This window comes from Saimiri boliviensis, chromosome 6 (genome assembly GCF_048565385.1).
Source record: "Saimiri boliviensis isolate mSaiBol1 chromosome 6, mSaiBol1.pri, whole genome shotgun sequence".
In the NCBI taxonomy this organism is placed as follows: Eukaryota; Metazoa; Chordata; class Mammalia; order Primates; family Cebidae; genus Saimiri; species Saimiri boliviensis.
The window spans coordinates 36,913,452-36,934,896 of record NC_133454.1 but is presented as its reverse complement, the minus strand read 5'-3'; the positions used below and the strand labels follow the sequence as shown (position 1 = coordinate 36,934,896).

The window sequence follows — 21,445 nt, the reverse complement described above, 5'->3', positions numbered from 1 at the left end:
CCTGGGTACTAGTTGGAGATGTTTTCCTTCTTTGCTTTCTTTTCTCTTTTTTTTTTTGAGACAGGGTCTCACTCTGTTGCTCAGGCTGGAATGCAGTGGTGCAGTCATGGCTCACTGTAGTTTCAACTTCCTGAGCTCAGGTGATCTTCCCATCTTAGCCCAGGTAGCTGGGACTATTAGGTGTGTACCACCATGCAAACTAATATTTTGTATTTTTTGTAGAGACAGGGTTTCAAATACCTGGGCTCAAACCATCTACTCGCCTTAAGCCCACAGTTCCACCATGTTAGCCAAGATGGTCTCAATGTCTTGACCTCGTGATCCACCTGCCTTGGCCTCCCAAAGTGCTAGGATTACAGAAGTGAGCCAGCTTAGCTGGAGATTTCTTTTTCTTTTTTTTTTTTTTTTTGAGATGGAGTCTCACTGTTACCCAGGCTGGTGTGCAGTGGTGTGATCTTGGCTCACTGCAACCTCTTCCTCCCGAGTTCAAGCCATTCCCGTGCCTCAGCCTCCTGAGGAGATGGGACTACAGGCGCGTACCATCACGCATGGCTAAGGTTTTGTATTTTTAGTAGAGATGGGGCTTCACTGTGTTAGCCAGGATGGTCTTGATCTCCTGGCCTCATGATCCACCAGCCTCACCTCCTAAAGTGCTGGGATTACAGGCTTGAGCCACCGTGCCCGGCTGGAGATTTCTTAAAATTAATTACATGTTCTTTTCATAGATTTTTTTCCAACACACACTTGCTGTTTCCAGCTTGAATATCTGAATGCCTCAATGCTAAAAACTTCCACTTGAGCTGCAGAGTTAAAGCTGCTTGTGTCAAAGGCATGCATATTGCAAAAAATGAAGTGAAAAAGTGAGTAACAAAGTATTTTTAAGTTAAAAATGTGTATTTTATTTACTCATTGAACAATTTTATTAAGCATCGATTGTGTGTTGGGCACTGTGATAGCAACAATACAGTGAACTGCCCCACCCTCCCAGCACCCCCACCCACGTGTCCCTTTGTGTGTTTATCACAGGGTAGTTTTCCAAAGGTGGTGAGGGGAACCTGTGGAAGGAAGATAGAGGGGCAGGCAGGAGCCTAAGATATCATTGATCTGAAGCTAATGGAATGTATATGATAATTCATTTATTTTCTATTATGTCAGGTTTTAAAGATAGCTGAAAGAATATAAAACAGTTCAACCCTGTTTTGGAAAAATATCATTTTTCAAAAAATCATGTTATTTGTGCTAATATGTAATGGGCTTATTGTTATTTAAAATAAATACATATTTTAAAATGTTTTATATGAATTTCTAATACAGTAAATATCAATACGTATAATCCATAAAAACAGAAGTCCTTTGGGGATCCTTATTGATCTTTCAAATTTATAAAGGTGTTATGAGATCAAGAAGTTTGAGAACCATTGCCAAAGATGAGATTAGAAGGCTGTGTACCAAATTTTAATAGTTTTCTTCGGGTGATAAAGTTGTAAGTGGTTTTAATTTACTTCTTTATTAGTTTTCACATTTTCTCAAGGAAAATCATTAATTTTTTTCCTTCTTATGTGTGTTATAATGATTTCTGCATCTTATGTGTGTCTTAAATAAGTAACTGTGCTCTAAACCAGTGATATACAGCCTTTTAAAAATTCAAAGTCACAAATCCATAGAATATACATTCTTCTTTCTCAGCACCACATCACACCTGCTCTAAAACTGACCACATAATTGGAAGTAAATCACTCCTCAGCAAACGCAAAAGAACGGAAATCATAACAGACAGTCTCTCAGACCACAGTACAATTAAATTAGAACTCAGGATTAAGAAACTCACTCAGAACTGTACAACTACATGGAAACGGAACAACTGGCTCCTGAATGTTGACTGGATAAACAATGAAATGAAAGCAGAAATAAAGATGTTCTTAGATGAAGAGACCCAGGCTTTTCAGATCAACTTCCCCTTTGACTATCATGCTGCATTTCAGTATAAGAAAAGGTTGACTGACTGGCACCTCTGGTTTTACCTTCCTATAGGTGACAGGCTAGGCCTTGGGGAAACTCTCCAGAAGGCACTATTTTTACTTAAAATCAAACCAGAAACCTTTTCACATGTGAGTCCTAAAACTGTACACTGGAACCCTTTCACATGTGATTCCTAAAACTGTAAACAGGGAGCTTTTCACATGTAAGTCCTAGAACTGTAAACTGGAACTCTTTCACATGTGATTTCTAAAGCTATAAACCTAATATTCTTCCACATGTAACATCTAAAGTATAAGCCTATATAAAGGCTGAATCTCCCTTTGTTAAACAAGCTTGGCTGTTAGGCAACTATGCCACCTTGCTCCTGGCTGAATAAACCTTCCTCCTGTATTCAGTGTCTGAGAAATCCATTTCCCACGGTCACTCATGCTACAAGAAACCAACAAGAATGAAGACACAACGTACCAGAATCTCTGGGACACATTTAAAGCAGTGTCTAGAGGGAAATTTATAGCAATAAATGCCCATAGGAGAAGCAAAGAGAGATCTAAAATCGACACCCTATCACCAAAATTGAATGAGCTAGAAGAGCAATATCGAAAAAACTCAAAAGCAAGAAGACAAGAAATAACTAAGATCAGAGCAGAAGTCAAGGAGGGAGGGAGAGACACACAGAAAAAAATCCTTCAAAAAACAATCAGTGAATCCAGGAGATGATTTTCTGAAAAGATCAACAAAACAGACAGACCGCTAGCCAGATTAACAAAAAAGAAAAGATAGAAGAATCAAAGAGATGCAATAAAAAAAAGATCAAGGGGCTATCACCACTAATTCCACAGAAATACAAACTACCATAGAGATTACTATAAACAACTCGATGTGCATAAACCAGTACACCTGGAAGAAATGGATACATTCCTGGACACTTGCACCCTATCAAGACTAAACCAGGAAGAAGTTGAAACCCTGAATAGACCAATAACAAGGGCTGAAGTTGAGGCAGTAATTAAGAGCCTACTAACCAAAAAAAGTCCAGGACCAGATGGGTTCACAGCCAAATTCTACCAGATGTACAAAGAGGAGCTGGTACCAATCCTTCTTAAACTATTTCAACAATACAAAAAGAGTGAATCCTTCCCAAATCATTTTATGAGACCAACATCATCCTGATACCAAAACCCAGCAGAGAATCAACAAAAAAAGAAAACTTCAGGCCAATATCCATGATGAACATAGATGCAAAAATCTTCAATAAAATACTGGGAAACCGATTGCAACAGTACATCAAACAGTTTATCCATCACAATCAAGTTGGCTTCATCCCGGGGACGCAAGGCTGGTTCAACATATGCAAGTCTATAAACATAATCCACCACATCAACAGAACCAAAGAAAAAAACCATATGATTCTCTCAATAGATGCAGAGAACACCTTCAACAAAATGCAACAGCCCTTTATGCTAAAAACTCTCAATAAACAAGGTATTGATGGAATATATCTCAAAATAATAAAAGCTATTTATGACAAACCAACAGCAAATATCATACTGAATGGGCAAAACCTGGGAGCATTCCCTTTGAAAACTAGCACAAGACGAGGATGCCCTCCCTCTCTCACACTCCTATTCAATATAACATTGGAAGTTCTAGCCAGAGCAATCAGGCAAGAAAAAGAAATAAAGCCTATTAAATTAATAAAGGAGGAGGTCAAACTGTCTCTATTTGCAGATGACATGATTGTATTTAGAAGATTCCATCATCTCAGACCAAAATCTCCTCAAACTGATAAGCAACTTCAGCAAAGTCTCAGAATATAAAATCAATGTGCAGAAATCACAAGCATCCCTATACATCAACAACAGACTAACAGAGAAACAAATCAAGAGTGAATTCCCATTCACAACTGCTACAAAGAGAATAAAATACCTAGATATATAACTAACAAAGGATGTAAAGGACCTCTTCAAGGAGAACTACAAACCACTGCTCAAGGAAATAAGAACACAAGCAGATGGAAAAATATTCCATGCTCATGATTAGGAAGAATCAGTATCGTGAAAATGGCTATACTGCCCACAGTAATTTACAGATTCAATGCTATCCTCATCAAGTTACCTATGACTCTCTTCACAGAACTGGAAAAAAACCACCTTAAACTTCATATGGAACCAAAAGAGAGCCCATATAGCCAAAACAATCCTAAGCAAAGAGAACAAAGCTGGAGGAATCACACTACCTGACTTCAAACTATACTACAAGGCTACAGTAATCAAAACAGCATGGTACTGGTACCAAAACAGAGATATAGACCAATGGAACAGAACAGAGGCCTTGGAGGCAATGCCACCCATCTACAACCATCTGATCTTTGAGAAACCTGACAAAAACAAGCAACGGGAAAGGATTCCCTGTTTAATAAATGGTGTTGGGAAAACTGGCCAGCCATGTGCAGAAAGCAGAAACTGGACCCCTTCCTGACACCTTACACTAAATTTAACTCCAGATGGATTAAAGACTTAAACATAAGACCTAACACCATAAAAACCCTAGACAAAAACCTAGACAAAACCATTCAGGACATAGGCATAGGCAAAGACTTCATGACTAAAACACCAAAAGCATTGGCAACAAAAGCCAAAATAGACAAATGGGATCTAATTAAACTCAGAGCTTCTGCACAGCAAAAGAAACATCATGAGGGTGAACTGGCAACCAATAGAATGGGAAAAAATTTTTGCAATCTACCTTTCAGACCAAGGGCCAATATCCACAATCTACAAAAAAATAAAACAGATTTACAAGAAACAAACAAGCAAACCCATTCAAAAGTGGGCAAAGGATATGAATAGACACTTTTCAAAAGAAGACATGTATGAGGCCAACAAACATAAAAAAATGCTCATCATCCCTGGTCATTAGAGAAATGCAAATCAAAACCACATTGAGATACCATCTCATGCCAGTTAGAATGGTGATCATTAAAAAATCTGGAGACAACAGATGCTGGACAGGATGTGGAGAAACAGGAACAGTTTTACACTGTTGGTGGGAGTGTAAATTAGTTCAACCATTGTGGAAGACAGTGTGGCGATTCCTCGAGGACCTAGAAATAGAAATTCCATTCGACCCAGCAATCCCATTACTTGGTATATACCCAAAGGAATATAAATCGTTCTATTATAAGCACACATGCACACGAGTGTTCACTGCAGCACTGTTTACAATAGCAAAGACCAGGAACCAACCCAAATGTCCATTGATGATAGACTGGACAAAGAAAATGTGGCACATATACACCATAAAAAACACTGAGTTCGTGTCCTTTGTAGGGACATGGATGAACCTAGAAACCATCATTCTCAGCAAACTGACCAAGAACAGAAAATCAAACACTGCATGTTTTCACTCTTAGGCAGGTGTTGAACAATGAGAACACATGAACACAGGAAGGGGAGCATCACACACTGGGGTCTGTTGGGAGGTGGTTGGAGAGGGACAGAGGGGTGTGGGAAGGGATAACATGGGGGAAAATGCCAGTTATAGGTGACGGGCGGATGGAGGCAACAAACCACCTTGCCATGTAAATACCTATGCAACACCCTGCATAATCTGCACATGTACCCCAGAACCTAAAGTGCAATAAAAAAATAAAAACATAAAAAAAAAAATTCAAACTCATTGAGCAAGATAACTTTGTTGATTTTTGTCCTTTGTAATTCTAGCAAAAAATCTGTCTTTTAAAATTTGATAATATTTGATTGTTTATAATGAACCAGATGCTCAATTCTCAATTTACACTCCTAATTCTCAACTCATCCTTCAGAGGATATTTGTATAGCTTGCCTGTTTATACAACTTTGAAGTGGATCTCCTGAGTATAACTGAGACCCAGGTCAAGGTTTATATGCCTTTATCATGGTAAGACACAGCCTAGTGACATTTGGCTCTTAATGGGATTTTATAGATTAAGGAAAACAATTGTAAATAACTAATCTCTGCTTAGGGTTGTGCCAAGCAAAAGACATTTTTCTCTATTCCAAAAATTCTCAAACTTTTATGTACAGAAGAATCACTCAGGGAGGTTGAAAAAAATGCAGATTCCTCAGGCCTCGGTCTCAGACACTGTGGTTTATAAGGTCTATGGCAAAACCCTGGAATCTTCATTTTAACAAGTCTTGCAGCACGGCCCCTCCCATTCCAGTGAACTTGCTTTCTTACAGATCTCCCAGATGTCTTAGAAGTTAAAACCAGAGTCCTCTCCTGATCTAAACCATTTTTTGCAGCTTCTGCCACTGTAGGTCATGGCTTCTCATCCTGTACATTCTTTTTTGTCTGAACTAAATAAAATCATTCCCCAATGACCAATGCTTGCCCATGTGTTCTTTTTCATTTAGTAAGCCTCCTTGCTAGGTACCCTCACCTTCACATATACAGTGTAATTGCCGTGTAGAAGTTTCTTTTTTTCTTTTTGAGACGGAGTTTCGCTCTTGTTACTCAGCCTGGAGTACAATGGCATGATCTCGGCTCACCGCAACCTCCAACTCCTGGGTTCAAGCCATTATCCTGTCTCAGCTTCCCAAGTAGCTGGGACTACAGGCGCACGCCACCATGCCCAGCTAATTTTTGTATTTTTAGTAGAGACGGGGTTTCACCATGTTGACCAAGATGGTGTCGATCTCTCGACCTCGTGATCCACTCGCCTCAGCCTCCCAAAGTGCTGGGATTATAGGCATGAGCCACTGCACCCGGCCAGAAGTTTCTTAAATGGCATCAAACTCCATGCTCTCTCCTAGTTCCAGCTGCACATTTCTAACTGCCTCTCATTGGCCCTTAGCCTCCTCAAACCCTATGGCCAAAACTTTCACTTCCTTCTACATACACACAAGCTAAGATCAGAAGCTCAACCACCATTCTTTCAGACACTGTCTCAGAGACTTGGAAACTTCTTTACCTGTCTGTTATTCCCAATATCAAAACAGTTGCCCAATCCTGATCCTAGCCTAAAAATCTCCTTATAGCTTTTCATCCTTTCACTACTCTACTGATTAAGGCCTTTTAAATCTCACCAGTTCCATCCTAAATGGTTGACTGTTCTTTCACCTTCACAAGCTCCTGGAATATGATCTGTTCCGGTGCATCATTGATTAGATCACCCACCATGCAGTGCGTGGGGCAATGCCAAAGGGGTTATTTTTCTGTTGCTCAAGACCATCCACTAAAATATCCCAACTGGTCTCTTTCCCAAATATGGCTAGTCTTCCTACTGCCTCTATTGGTTCTATCTCTTTCAAGGTCTAATTCAAGGGTAAGCTTGAGCTCCTTACGAAAAAAAAGTATAAGATAGGCATGGTAGGAGATTAGTCAGAGAAATTCCCTTAGCTTCTATGAGTTGTTCAGTTTTATTTAAGAGTACAAAAGGATGTGAGGTGACTGTTAAGAGTTAGTGTTTAGTGTTTAAATACCACTCATATATTAATCAGAGGCTTGAGCGTCTAAGGCAAGCAGTTTCAACAATAATCATAATAATAGTTATTAACGTAGAAACCATCTACAGTGTACCTGTCCTGTTTAAACACAGTATGGTGTACATTCCCAACAATGTGGCAAGCTGAGATTACTACCTTCAGTGTATGCATAAAGAAAATAGATTCCCCAAAATTGGTAACTCTGAGGTTACACAAACTAGAAAGTGGTGAACTAAAAATGTAAACTAGGGTCTCTCTCACCTGAAGTTTGTTTGTGTTCCCCTGTGCCTACCTCAGTGAAAAGCTGTGACACAAATCACAAGTGTTGTAGACTGACTGACAGACTGCAACTCTGAAGGTAGAGCTGAGTGAGCTCTAAGTCTATGCTGATCCCCATTAGAGGTGGATTTAGAATATTCAGAATGTAAAAACATGTGAAAGAAGTATGAGTTGGTCAGGTGTGGTGGCTCACACTTGTGATCCCAGTGCTTTGGGAGGCTGAGTGGGTGGATCACCTGAGGTCAGGAGTTCAAGCCCAGCCTGGCCAACCTGGTGAAACCCCATCTCTACTAAAATTACAAAAATTAGCTGGGTGTGGTGGTGGGTGCCTGTAATCCCAGCTACTCAGGAGGCAGGAGAATCACTTGAACCTGGGAGGTGGAGGTTGCAGTGAGCTGAGATTGTGCCAATGTCACGCACTGGGCAAGAGAGTAAGACTCTGTCTCCAAAAAAAAAAAAAAAAAAAAAAAAAAGGAGTATGAGTTGACTGTTAAACATCTGAGTTTTTATTATGTTTTGGCTTTCCGATTTACATTATCTATAGCCTATTTTCTTAAAGCTCTATGGGGATTACCTCTTTGGTTACGATTACTTAAGTTTTTACTTAACAGGTAGACTCTTTTTAGAGCTTCCTAATAAAAGGGCTCCATCTAGTGAGCAATTCAACCATATAGCATGACAGAAGAAGTAGCAAGGTTAAAATCCTTTATAGTTAGACTTAAAAATCAAGAAAATCTCAGAGAAATTTTGTTTGCTATGACATGCATGGGGCTTAGTTTTCACCATGTCTTGGTCAAAAGGAAGAAGATAAAGACGCTGCTGACAGAGGTAAGGTGTGAGCACTGTGGGCTCAGCTATTTAAATGATAGGCAATGACCATTATTCTAGGAAGATTCCAAAGTGGCTCTACTCTGTGCAGTTAAAAAAAACCCTAATACAGCCAGGTGCAGTAGCTCATGCCTGTAATCCCAGCACTTTGGGAGGCTGAGGTGGGCGGATCACGAGGTCAGGAGATCGAGACCATCTTGGCGGACATGGTGAAACCCTGTCTCTACTAAAAATACAAAAAATTATCTGGACATGATGTCATGTACCTATAGTCATGGCAACTCGGGAGACTGAGGCAGGAGAATCGCTTGAACCTGGGAGGTAGAGGTTGCAGTGAGCTGAGATCGCACCACTGCACTCCTGCCTGGGTGACAGAATGAGACTCCATATCAAACAAGACAAAACATAAAACCTAATACATGATGGCCCTCACTGGGCTTTCAACAAAACCAAAAAGGGTATGAAAGTCATTGTTATCCTTAATAACACTCACATGCCCAGTAACATATAGGTACTTTTTAAATGTTTGCTGAAAAAGTCCACATACTTTAACAGTTTGATAAAAATTACTTGATTAAATAACCTTTAGAGAAACTATACAGCAATAACTCAATTATCTGTGATTCCTTTACTTCACAGCCTCACTTAGCTAGACATGAGATGCTCAAAAATGTCTTGGTACATTTAAAGGAGAAATCAAGATTTGTTCTTCAAGTTTTCTCATTTATACGCTCTTTCAACATTTAAGCATTTATGGAGTGTCTCCTACCCATACTAGCTGCTGATAGTAAAAAAAAAAAAAAAAAAATAGTGAAAAGTCCCTGCCTATATTAAATTCCGTTATTCCAATTAAAAACCAAAACCCACTGTAGATCAGATGAATACATTTGAAAGCAAGAAGAGTAAAGCAGGAATTTTAGAAGCAACCACATTAGCAGCAGAAATGTAACAACTCATAATGGAGCAGAATGTAAAATCTGAGAAGCCTAATGAAGTTCTGTACTCTTTTAGAGTAGCCTTGGGCAATTAACTCTACAACATATCAGTGGTTTTTAAGAATAACCATATTTTTCAATGGATGTCCATGATGATTGCTTCAGAAAAAGTTACATAACTTTTAAAAATCAAGAACATGCTTTTCAAAAGTGTTCCTAAAATGACTGTCATCAAAGTTGGAAGAAGGATTATAGCAACTTTTATCTTCTAGTAAATGCATTTGTTTAGAACCCTTCTGTGAAGATTTCAGCAAATGAGACATCACTGTAACAATCTGAGAGGATAAATGCTGTTTATAGACATGAATGACTTCCTCTGAAGGGCCACTGGGTGTAAGTTTGCCATCCGCGTAACAGAGAGGTGGAGCTATCACAGAGTGTCATGTCAATACAAAGCAACAATATCACCACTTTTTTTTTTTTTAAATGCATTTAAGGGTTTTGAGAACTTACCGCCCAGAAGAAACTGGCTTAGGTGAACCAACATTTTCAAACAGTTGAGCTTTTGCTGCCACTCTGAAAAATGATTTAAAATGCAAGTTTCACGAAGTCAATACATTCATTCTGCTCAAACTGAAATTCAGGAGTATCAGTTAAACAAGACAAAAAACGGTTAAGAACCACTGTCAAAATTGGGACAGAATTTTAATTGTTTTAAGCTTTAATGTTGATGAGACTTTTAGATCTAACCTCTAGCTTACGGAGTATTGGACTGTAGCAAACCTATAGCTACTTCCTCTGGGGATCTTACCATCCTCATCCTTTTTATCTCAAAAAACCATGGGAGCAGTAGAAGGAACATTTTCTCTCTACTCTGTTCCCAGCAACACTTACCGACTACTGTGGAGCCACAAAGTGAAGATGCAAAGAATCAAATCATGTTAACAAAAGAACTGTTTTCATTCTGTTAGCTAACAAAACACTAGTTATAACAACTATCTCAAGTATTTTTTAATATGTGGACATATGTCTGTTGAGTGAAAAGGACAAACTCTGAAAATATGGCCAATAATCTGTGGATTTACATCTTGTTTTGAACCAAGGAGGGCAAGACAGACAGGATATGATCTAGTTGAACAGGTAAGAGTGTTGAGTATGACTGAAAAGAACCGAAAGAGTTTCTATATTTGCTGGAAGATGATACAAAATTCTTTGATGACCTAAGCTAGATTAAAAAATCTACCTTACTTCTTTAATTGACAAACTCTTCTCCCAGAGCCAAGCCATTTGATAATCTCAAAGATCATTTTAGACCTAATATAGAACACACGTTTTTCTCATTTGAATTTCTACTTTAACAGTACAATCACAAAACAGAAGCTTTTCTCTTTCCTCCACAGAGAATGGAGTTTCTAGTCTCTCATCTTCCCTAACATATTGGCTTAACATTTCTCTCCCTTAATGGCTAGGACTATACACAATGGTTAGTAGACACTTTGACAAATATATTTGCCTACACCGCTGTAACTGGATTTCCAACAAACAGAGGTAACTTATGTTGAACATGCTGTGCAACCAAAAGGTTCTTGTCCAAGAAAACGATGAACTAATGAATTTATGACACAGTTCCTATAGAAACAGGCTTGGCAAAATGTCTTACTGGGCTTTTAATGAATAATTAAAATGTCAGGAAGAATACCATCATATTAAAAATGGGGATGGTATAACAGAGAGAACACAGAATTGAAGTCAGAGAACCCTAGGTTGGAAAACTTAGAAAGCATCAGTTTTCATCATCTCTAAAATGTGGTTTATACTCCCTATTTCAAAAGGACACTGCAGACCTTAAAAGAGGTAACTCATGTAAAGATATCTAGTAATGGCTCAGACAGCATTAGGAAATTTTCAGCAAATGTCAGAGAAACAAAATGAAAGGGAGAGAAACTTTTCATATCTCTGGATGCTGCTTGCTTGTTTAGCCAGGCTTCCACTGTTCTTCTTTCCTCACTGTCTCCTCCCGTCTGTGTTCCCTTCTCTTATCAGCCTTTACACCTCTGCATCATTTCCTTTGATGAGAAGTACCCTCTTTTGCCTTTCATGTTCCTAATTCTCCACCAGCTTGTTTAAATCACTGAGGACTCAGGTAGGGGTGCAGAATGGAAGAGAGAAAGAAGCTGCTTTAAAAGAGAAGGGCAGGGACCTGGCTTATAGTCAATACATGGCAGTCTTCAGCTGAGAGATGGATGTCTGTCTTTTATAGGAACGCTTTAATTTCAAAGCTTATAACTACTGTATTATACATCAATTTTCATTTCCTCAAATTAAGTCATTGATCTGCTTTAAAGGAAAGTGCTTGAAGTGCTGCCCTGTGAGATTCTGTATATATGTGAAAACTACTCTAACTTACACATCACTTATAGAATAGAGTCCTACAGAAGTGGACTGTACCCACTCTACAGATGAAGTATTTCCAACTTATTCAACTTGTGGGATTCCCAAGAGTTCTTCTGAAACACTCAAGTCCTCGATATCCCTGGGAGACACAGTAAACATATAAACTCTCACTTACACTGAGCCAGGACGCTGATAGCCATTGCTTGAGGCAGTGTCTAGTCTTAACCCCCTGCACATTTTCGGAGGCAGGTCTGGGTTTGGTGAAGCTTTGGGTGTCTCCTTGGAACCTACAGAAGTTAAGCTTTGAATAGATCCACTGTAGCTCTTGTTTCCTAAAAAGAAAGCCCAAGAAAATAGGCAAGGTGCTATTAGACAACATAATAGCAATAACACAGTACATGTGCATAACAAAAGGAAGCATTTTTCTCTGAGCCCAAATGGGAAGGTACAGAATGTTCTTTGAGCACAGCAACCCATCGCACAGGGAGATCAAAATCTACAGTAATTACAAAGACATCACTTCACAGACATGGAAAGATTCAGGAAAAATGTCACAGTGCCTAGGTTATAAAATCCAAGCACAGGAACAAAGTAGATAAGCATCATTAGTTTCTCCACCATTAACTTTATCCCTGCTTAATCATGCTGAATAATCCAGCAAAAGTGATACTGAGACAATAACATCTTGCACAAGTTCCACTCTGGCTTACCTTCAGCTGCAGAGATGGATCTGAGAGAAGCAGCAGAAGCTCTTTTCAGTCCTGAAAGCCCGTAAGGGCCTTTCTTGACTAGGTCTATCGGTGGGGAAATGTCCCCTGGGCTGGTGACCGAAGCAACACTCTGGCAATCTGATTCTGCATCCGTTTTGGTTGCATCTTCTCTAGAACTTGATTCAGGACTAGTTGTCCAGAGACCGAGGCTTTTCTGTCCATTGGAAGATGATGGGGTTGCAATCCAAGGAATCCCTCCAGATTTCTCCCGGGGCTGGCAGGAAGCTGACTTTGTAGTGCTATTTTGTTCAGAGGAATGAGAAGAGAGTGACTCAATGCTCCCCATGGGTGTGCTGTCTGGGCTGCTGCTATAGGAGTCACCTGAGGAGTAGGTGGGAGAGAGACAAAAGCAAGTGTAGCTATTGATAACGGAACCACTAAAACCCTTCCGTTCTCGAACTTACCATGTGTTCTGTGGCCACCTGACCCTATTTAAGTGGTAGGCGCCTACCTTGTATGGAGAATTGTCCTCAGTACGGAGAAAGGCTTTAAAATATGCATTTGAACTTGCCGAATGTATTTTTCAATAATGTTTTAGGAAGATTATATATGTACCTATGAACTATCTACCTTTAGGTAATGACTTTACTTCTGGAAGCGTAAGTGGGCTGACTTGAATTCAGACAAGATTTGTTTATGAAACAGAATTCAGAAGTAAGAGAAATAAGATTCCTTCATGACATTACAAGGAATCAATGAAAGGGGGTATAGTAAAGACATATTTCCACTTTCTTTTACTTTTCTGATCATAAGTGATTAATTCCAAGGTACAAAGGACTCAGCCTTCTTTCATTCAAAGGCACCATTAAATATCAGTAGTAAATTTCAAGCACCTCGATTTTCAAAGGCTTTTTTCCTTTCCAGCTAAGAATATAGAAATGTAAGAAACTGGCTATTTCTCTGGGTTCATTTTCTAATGTTCCTAAAAGCAAGTTGTAAGAAAAATCAGATAAAGCGTAATAATACATTCACATATATCCAAATTAAAAATTAGTTAACTATTTTTATTTTTTAAAAAATTTCTGGGCACGTGGTAGGTATATATATTTATGGAGAACATGGGATATTTTGATACAGGTGTGCAATGTGAAATAAGCACATCAAGGAAATAGGGTATGCATCTCCTCAGGCATTTATCCTTTGAGTTACAAACAATCCAATTACATTCCTTTAGTTATTTTAATATAATTGTTATTGTACTAAATATTGTTATTTTAGTACAATAACAATTGTATTAAATTGTTTTTGACTGTTTTCTATTAAATATTGACTGTGGGCAAAAGATCGGGGTTGGGGGGTATAAAATAGAATGAGAACCACCACAGTTTAATGCATTCCGGGGTCTCCAGGTGCCACCCACGTCACCTTGGGGTTTGGCTCAGGACTGTAAGTTAATGATAATATGTGTTATTGCTTTTCATTTCTTTTCTCTTTCAGACACTGATACCCAAGAGATAATGCGTTAAGAACATAATGTGAAAGGAAGGAAGAAAATGACAGCTTCAGTCAGACTTTCTCTTACTTTCTTCTTTACCACTTTGACAATAGGACAAAACCTGCTACGAAGTAGCACCCAATGTACTTAATCACAGTTGCAGAAAAAAGGGCCTTGAGCAAACTACGTCTTTCCTTTTGTATCAATAATGAATTTGCTTACCCAAGCAACCTTACAGCTACTGACAGAGAATATACAAATGATAAAAGAGGAGGTGTTGGGAAAAGAGCATCAGTGACAACATCTTCTCTTTCTACCTAATTACCAATACAGTGAAGTGCAGCTGAATTAAAGAATGAAGAAAGCATCTCGCTAAGGTCGTGTGCACTTACTATCGGGTTCGGCCAGGCATGGAGTATACCTCCCTCTGGGCTTCCTAGATCCTGTAGACAGGCAGATTGCTCGTGTCCTTCGGGATCCAGATCGAGACTGAGGCTGAGGCAGAGGAATGCTTGGGTCTGGAGCAGTATGAAAAATCTACATATAAGAGAAATGGACCAAGGTCAATAAAAGGGTGATATTGCCACTTTCATCATAAAATAAGCTTTGTTCTTAAATAGTCTTAGAACTATGTGCTACTTAATCAGCTACAAAAAATGAATATCCTAGAGCAACTGTAACTTTTCCATTTATATAGAGTATTATTTCTTTTTCTGGGTTTTCTTTTTCATTCTCTCCCATTCCCCAAAAGTAAAATTTAGAAGATCTTTCAATGATTTTAAGAAACCTTCCAAATATGAATAAATATCCATTATTGTAATAGTCTCTTTCCACCTTCATGCTCTGAAAAAAACATAACCTGAGAGGAACTGGGGCTCATTCTGTATCATGTCTCCCACTGAATGGCTCCCTTCTTCTCAGGAGAAGATGGTGCCTTGCTGTTGCCTCTGAGCTGTCAAGGAATGTAACAAGCTGCAGGTAGGGGTATAAGCAGAGCTACAGGACACAGCCATGGGCTCTTGGGTTGTGAGACAGCTTGTGCCCTTGGGAATGCTTCTGTGGGTGCTGGGAAGGGACCCAAGGAAGGAGAGGGGCTTAATCATTCTCTCACAAGGACCAGATCAGAGATAAAAGCACTGCAAATTATTAGACCTTAAATGGCTGAATTTGCTTAAAAATCCAACTAACTCAGCTTTCAAAATTTCCCGTTTCCATAGTTATTCTAAGATCTTTTTTTTTTTTCCCCCAAAAAAAATTCATCTTAGGGACTAGATATAGAGAAGACTTCAAGACTGTTCCCTATATTTTTTCTTTTGTTTAGTTAGAACATTACTTTTAAATAATTAAGAGTTTGATTTCAAAGGGATACAAAGAGAAGGTTAAATAGACCCAGTCACAAAGCGGTTTTAAAGAGTTCTCTGTATAGGATCAATAAATTTACCACACAATGTAAAGAAGAAAACCTTTAGCAGTCAATTATGTAGAAAGCCATCTAACTAAAGAATTTTGAGAAGCACTTAACAACAATGAAAGAAAATTGAAGTCCCCATGAAGAAGTAATTTATACAAAACTTAGGAGCTTTTTACATTTTATAGGAATAAATGATTGCAATATAAAGCTCAAAGACGATACAAATGCAAAATTTCATTATAAAAGATAAAAAACTTGACACCTCCACATGAAAATTCAGCATACCTTTTCATAGTGCTCTATCAGAATTTCTACCACAATATTCTGAAATTTAATATTCATCATAGCAGCCACAGTTTCTTCCTGTGCTCTCATTAGTGTGGGGCCAAATATGACACCAAGATTTGAGACAGTCATGAGATTTTGTTGGCTGTGCAGTGATACTCTGCAAATAAAGATAAAAAAAAAAAACTTAAGTTACATGTTTCAAAATTATGAAATAGTCTCTTCTATCGAATTTGTGGTGCAAAAAATATAAAATATGCCATTATAGGCAAATTGTCCTACTTTTAACCACTTCCAATTGGTATTTGAAGTATGGCCTAAAAAGACGTAAACAGTTAACATTAGTTTAAGTAAAACATAATTACAAAGAAAACAAAATCCATTAAAGAAAAAAACCCTAATTTCCTAAATCAAGTACAATTACCCTAGGAAGATGATCAGCTGTTCGGTTATTTTCAATGCTAGTATAATTCTTTTGGAACAAACAGTTAAGAGTAGACTGGTGGCAATTATATTGAGACTCACCAAGCATATTACTGAGAACCTACTGTTAGAAATTTTCATATATATTACTGAATTTAATCTTCCCAGTAAGTCAGATATTCCTACTGTACAATTTTAAAATCCTCAGAAGCTCCTAAAGAAATGTGTATTTTGGGGTCACAACAAATTCAGGAGAGAGGTACTGTTTCAATTCAGGTCTCCTGACAGCAAGTCAGTGGGTTCTTTGAGCTCCCAGGATAGAGCACTCGCCAACACGTTTCTTTTCTGCCTCCTTCCCTCTCTCCTTCTTGTGTTCCTTCCTCCTCACTTCTCCCACCTCCACCTCCCTCCCTTCCTTTCATCCATTCAAAACTTCACCGAATGCCTCCCTAGTGCTGGGTGCTGTGCTAGGCCAACAGTGAGACAAGACTTGGTAGCACTATTGCAGGCTTGACAATAAAATGAAAAACCTCTGATAACAGTGACCCAAGTGAAGTACTTCTAGCAACTATCAAGGATGACTTTGACTAGTTCATTAATTTATTCTGGAAATTAGATGCATTCTTTACAGGAAACCTCATTCGTCTGACTTATCTTTCAGTTTAACCACTCACTTTTCTATCTTATTCCAAGTCAAGTTATTAGTATAACACCAGGCTATGTTTATGTCTGACTGACCATGCATCACAAACTGCATTCTACAACCAAAAGTGAGACTTTATGGGAAATCCAGGATGTTAGACTATCCATGCAACTCCTGACACAGAACAGGAAGAGAAGACTGCCACACTGACTGACATTTTCCTTATGCCATAGAGAACACTAGCTAAGAAAGCATTTAGTTCAAGTAAGAAGAGTTTCATTCCAAGTTTCCTCTTAATATAATCAAATATTATACATTAATTGCTTAATATGTATTAGAAAATCTACTCAGGAAAGTAGTATGTAAATGTAATAAGCCTATCTAGTTTCAAAGCTGGATCCATCTCTTGGAAGTTGGGTGGGCTCAGTTATGTTAATATCTCTAGGTTTCAGTTTCCTTATCTTTAAATTACATATATATATAACAACCCATATTGGGTTGTTACGAGAATTTAATGAAATAATAAATTAAATTATATATGATCTCAAGATAATATTCTTCCCTGAAATTAAATTAGCATTAGGGACTTTTGCTAAAATGTCATAGTTCCTACAATGTAAACAAAGTGGAATACAGTTAATATTAAGCTTATTAGGAATAAACTTGGGAATCTCAAAACCTTGGTTTAGAAAAGGTGGGTTGATGACTACATGGCACAGAAGATGGATTATTTTGATAACTGATTTCCTTTTCACTGCATTTTTCCTTCTGCTGGGTTACTCAGTTGATACAGACTCCCACCACTCACCATTTCAGTAGGTTCTATAACTTATTCCCTCAACTCATGTAGGGAGCTGATACCCAACTGCTATCTTCTGGAACATCTCCCTTTCTTTTATTTTAACAGGAAATGTATATCAGGATCTGCCCATTTGTATTGTTTCAACTGAATGAAACAACTAAAAAGGCCCTCACTGGGAATTTGGCCTCTACAACCCAGAGAATTCTCTGCCTCCAACTAGCCACACACCTACGGTGGATGGCTTTACCTGAGGTGCAGCAAGCCAAGAATATTGGCACTACAATTTCCCTCATTTCAGGGCTACCTCCTTCAGCCAGTGCCAAGAGCAATGGGTCAAAGATTTTGGCCTGGGGAGTGTACTCAAATAAGAACAGAAAACTCTGAGCCTCTTGCGAACTTGTAAGAAATAACTAGGGAAACAGACAGTCAAAACAAGCCCTCTTAGCATCATAACAAATCTCAAAGCCTGTTGTTTGTTTTTTGTTTTTTTTAAGTGACCCTGCAAGGAGCCAGAATTTAACTGGATATGCTCCAGTGTGTTGTTGAAAACAGCAGAGCAATCTCCCAGCAGTTAGTGAAAACTAACGAGCTGGGTATCATACCAAATAAAGCAGACAACTTTATAGATCAGCTCAGGAAACAAACAGAACTCCGCTGAAACTACTGTTACCCCTGGGTGACTGTGGTCATGTCCAAGGCTGCATTCTCTGAAGAGAAAACAGAAGACACTTCATACTGAGGGGGAAATAGACTTTATTAAAATAGTTCACTAAAGAGACTAAATAAATAGGCTGGGCACAGTGGCTCAAACCTGTAATCTCAGCACTTTCGGAGGCCGAGGTGGATCACCTGAGGTCAGGAGTTCGAGAACAGCCTGACCAACATGGTGAAACTTCACCTCTACCAAAAATACAAAATTAGCCAGGTGTGGGGGCAGGTGCCTATAATCCCAGCTACCTGGGAGGCTGAAGCAGGAGAACTGCTTGGACCCGGGAGGCAAAGGTTTCAGTGAGCTGAGATCATGCTACTGTACTCCAGCCTGGGTGACAGAGGGAGACTCCGTCTTGAAAAGAAAAAAAAAAAAAAGGAATAAACAAGTAAACAACAATAAAAGCAACAGAGGATCAGTATTAGTATCCAGAGTTACTGTAAAAGAGTAGCTAAAATGCCATGTCTTCAACCAAAAGTTATGACAATGTAAAGAGACAGGAAAGTGTGACTCACGCACCAGGAAAAAAGTGGGTAACAAAAACTGCCTGTAAGCAGGCCCAAATGTCAGATTTAACAGAAAAGGACTTCAAAGAAGTCATTATAAATATATCCAAAGTCCTCAAGAAAACCATGTCTAAAAATAAAGTATGGAAGTGTGATGGCAATGTTTCATCAAATAGAGAATATCAATAATAAGAGAGTATTTTAAAAGTAAGAACCAAATGGAAATTGAAGTTTAAATGTACAATAGCTGAAATGAAAAATTCATTACTGCGGTTCAACACTAAATTTAACCTGGCAGAAGAGTAAATCAGTAAACCTGAAGTATCAATAGAGATTATGCAATCTGAGGAATGGAGAGAAAAAAAATGAAGACAGATCATTAGAAAAAAACAGTGACATTATAAAGCACACTAATAAATGTATTATGGGAGTACCAGTAGCAGAGGAAAGAGAGAAGTAGAAAAAAATATTCAAAGATACACTGGCTGAAAATTTTCCAAATTTGATTAAAAACATTAACCTACATATCCAAGAAGCTCAACAAACTCCAAGTAGAATAATTGCAAAGATATCCACAGCAAGACACATCACAGGAAAAGTGCTGAAAGCCAAAGAAAAAAAGAAACTTCCGAAAGCAGTGAGAGAAAAAGTCTTATTGGGGTCTACAAGGAACCCCAATAAGTTTATCAACTGATTTCTCAGTAGAAACAATAAAGGCTAGAAGGCAGTGGGATGGCATATTCAAAATGCTTAAAGAAAAAGAGTCTGCCAGCTAAGAATCTTTTAGTAGCAAAACTAACCTACAAAAAGGAAGGTGAAATAAAAGCAGTCCCAAGTGAACAAAAATTGTTAGCAGATCCACATTACAAAAAAATATCAAAGTGTATCCTTTGGGCTGAAAGCAAGTGACCTTAGACTATAATTCAAATGTACATGTAAAAGCCAAAAAAAAAAAAAAAAAAAAAAAGATAGGTAATTGTGTAATTAAAAAAGTATAAATACATATTTCTTCTCCTTCATTTTCTTGATTGAAAATACAATTTTAATAATATGTATGTATTAATAATTACATTGGCCCATAACACATAAAAAATATATTTGACAATAATAGCAAAAAGGAAAAGCATGAGAGCAAAGCTGTACTGGAGTAAGAAAAGAATACCAGATGGTAACTCAAATTCACAGGAATAAACGAAAAGGTTAATAAATGGTAAATAAGAAGGTTAATAAACATATAAAATTCTACAACTATACTTGCTCCTCTTTCTTCCCTCAACTTCATTAAGAGGCATAAAATTATATAAATAATTATAACTATTGTTGGGATGTAACATATATATATAATATGTTTATTAATTATAGTACAAAAAAAGGAAATAGAGCTATGTAAAAATAATGTTTCTATAGCTCACATGAATTAAGTTAGTATATTCTGATAAGATGTATATGATAAGCTCTAGAAAATCTACTAGGACAAGCAATAAAGTTGAAACTGAATAGCAAAGACAACATGAAACATACAGGAAACAAACAAAAATGGCAGACATAGGTCCAACCACATCAATAATAGCATTAAATGTAAATGTTTTAAACATACAATCAAAGTCAGAGATTATCAAACTGAATTATAAAACAGTAAGATCCAACGATATGCATTCTACAGTAGATATACATTAAATTCAGAAATACAAATAGGTGGAAAGTAAAAGGATGGGAGATGTATCATGCAAACAGTAACCAAATTAAAGCCAGAACTGTATCAGTATCACACAAAACAGATTTTAAATCTATGTAAAATAGATTTTAAAACAAATAAATGCTATTAGAGATAAAAATAAAATATAATAAACGGGTCAATCTAACAGGAATATATAACAATTATAAACACACACACACACACACACACACACACACACACATATATATATATATATATAGCTAATAACAGAGTACTCAAATACATGAAGCAAAGTCATGCGCTTCTGAGAGGGCTTTCCAAACAGAGAACCAAGAGTTTGTTTAGTTTCACATTTGCACTGAGTAAGGATTAGGATTATTGGTCACCTGAATCTTACTGAATTAAAAACATCTTAAATAAAGTGGCAAATTTAACACCACTAACAAAGAACCATGTGAAAAATGAAAAGCCTTTCATTTAGGAGAAATCAACTTTCACTTTTTCATTTACAGTCAAAGGAAATTCCATAACAATTTTCTAAAATGTTATATCTCCTAATGAATAGGTAAGTCCACCCAGGATACATTTTTTTTTTGTAATTTAAGAAATAACACTTTTAAATATTTAAATTATTTGATAATCAAGGAAAACACCACAGACAGCATTTGTTTTCAAGACAAACAAAAAGACTCTCAGGAAGAAAGCAATAATTTATACCATTTTTCAGAGTTAATTAATGGAAATTCAGAATCAGTCCTTTATTCTTTGGAATCCCAATCCAGGTTGATTGTACTAATTTTTTTTTTTTTCAGCCATAAAAGGTTGCCAAGGATCAAGAGTGTTATTTATTGTTTGCTGTTTTTATGAGTAAGTCTGTGGTGATATGAATGCACATTCCACAG

At 37.6% G+C, this 21,445-nt stretch overlaps 1 protein-coding gene across 4 annotated transcripts in view; it reads right to left on the bottom strand.

Moving 5' to 3' along the window:
* ARHGAP42 (Rho GTPase activating protein 42) overlaps positions 1-21,445 on the bottom strand; it is a 303,129-nt gene that overhangs the window by 8,151 nt on the left and 273,533 nt on the right. For all 4 annotated transcript variants that reach the window (XM_074400467.1, XM_039471250.2, XM_074400464.1 and 1 more), the window contains exons 18-22: positions 15,783-15,942; positions 14,479-14,623; positions 12,592-12,972; positions 12,057-12,213; positions 10,001-10,063 (exon numbers count right to left, since the gene is read on the bottom strand). In XM_074400467.1, the coding sequence (XP_074256568.1) occupies positions 10,001-10,063; positions 12,057-12,213; positions 12,592-12,972; positions 14,479-14,623; positions 15,783-15,942 (906 nt within the window). The remainder of the gene's footprint in view (positions 1-10,000; positions 10,064-12,056; positions 12,214-12,591; positions 12,973-14,478; positions 14,624-15,782; positions 15,943-21,445) is intronic.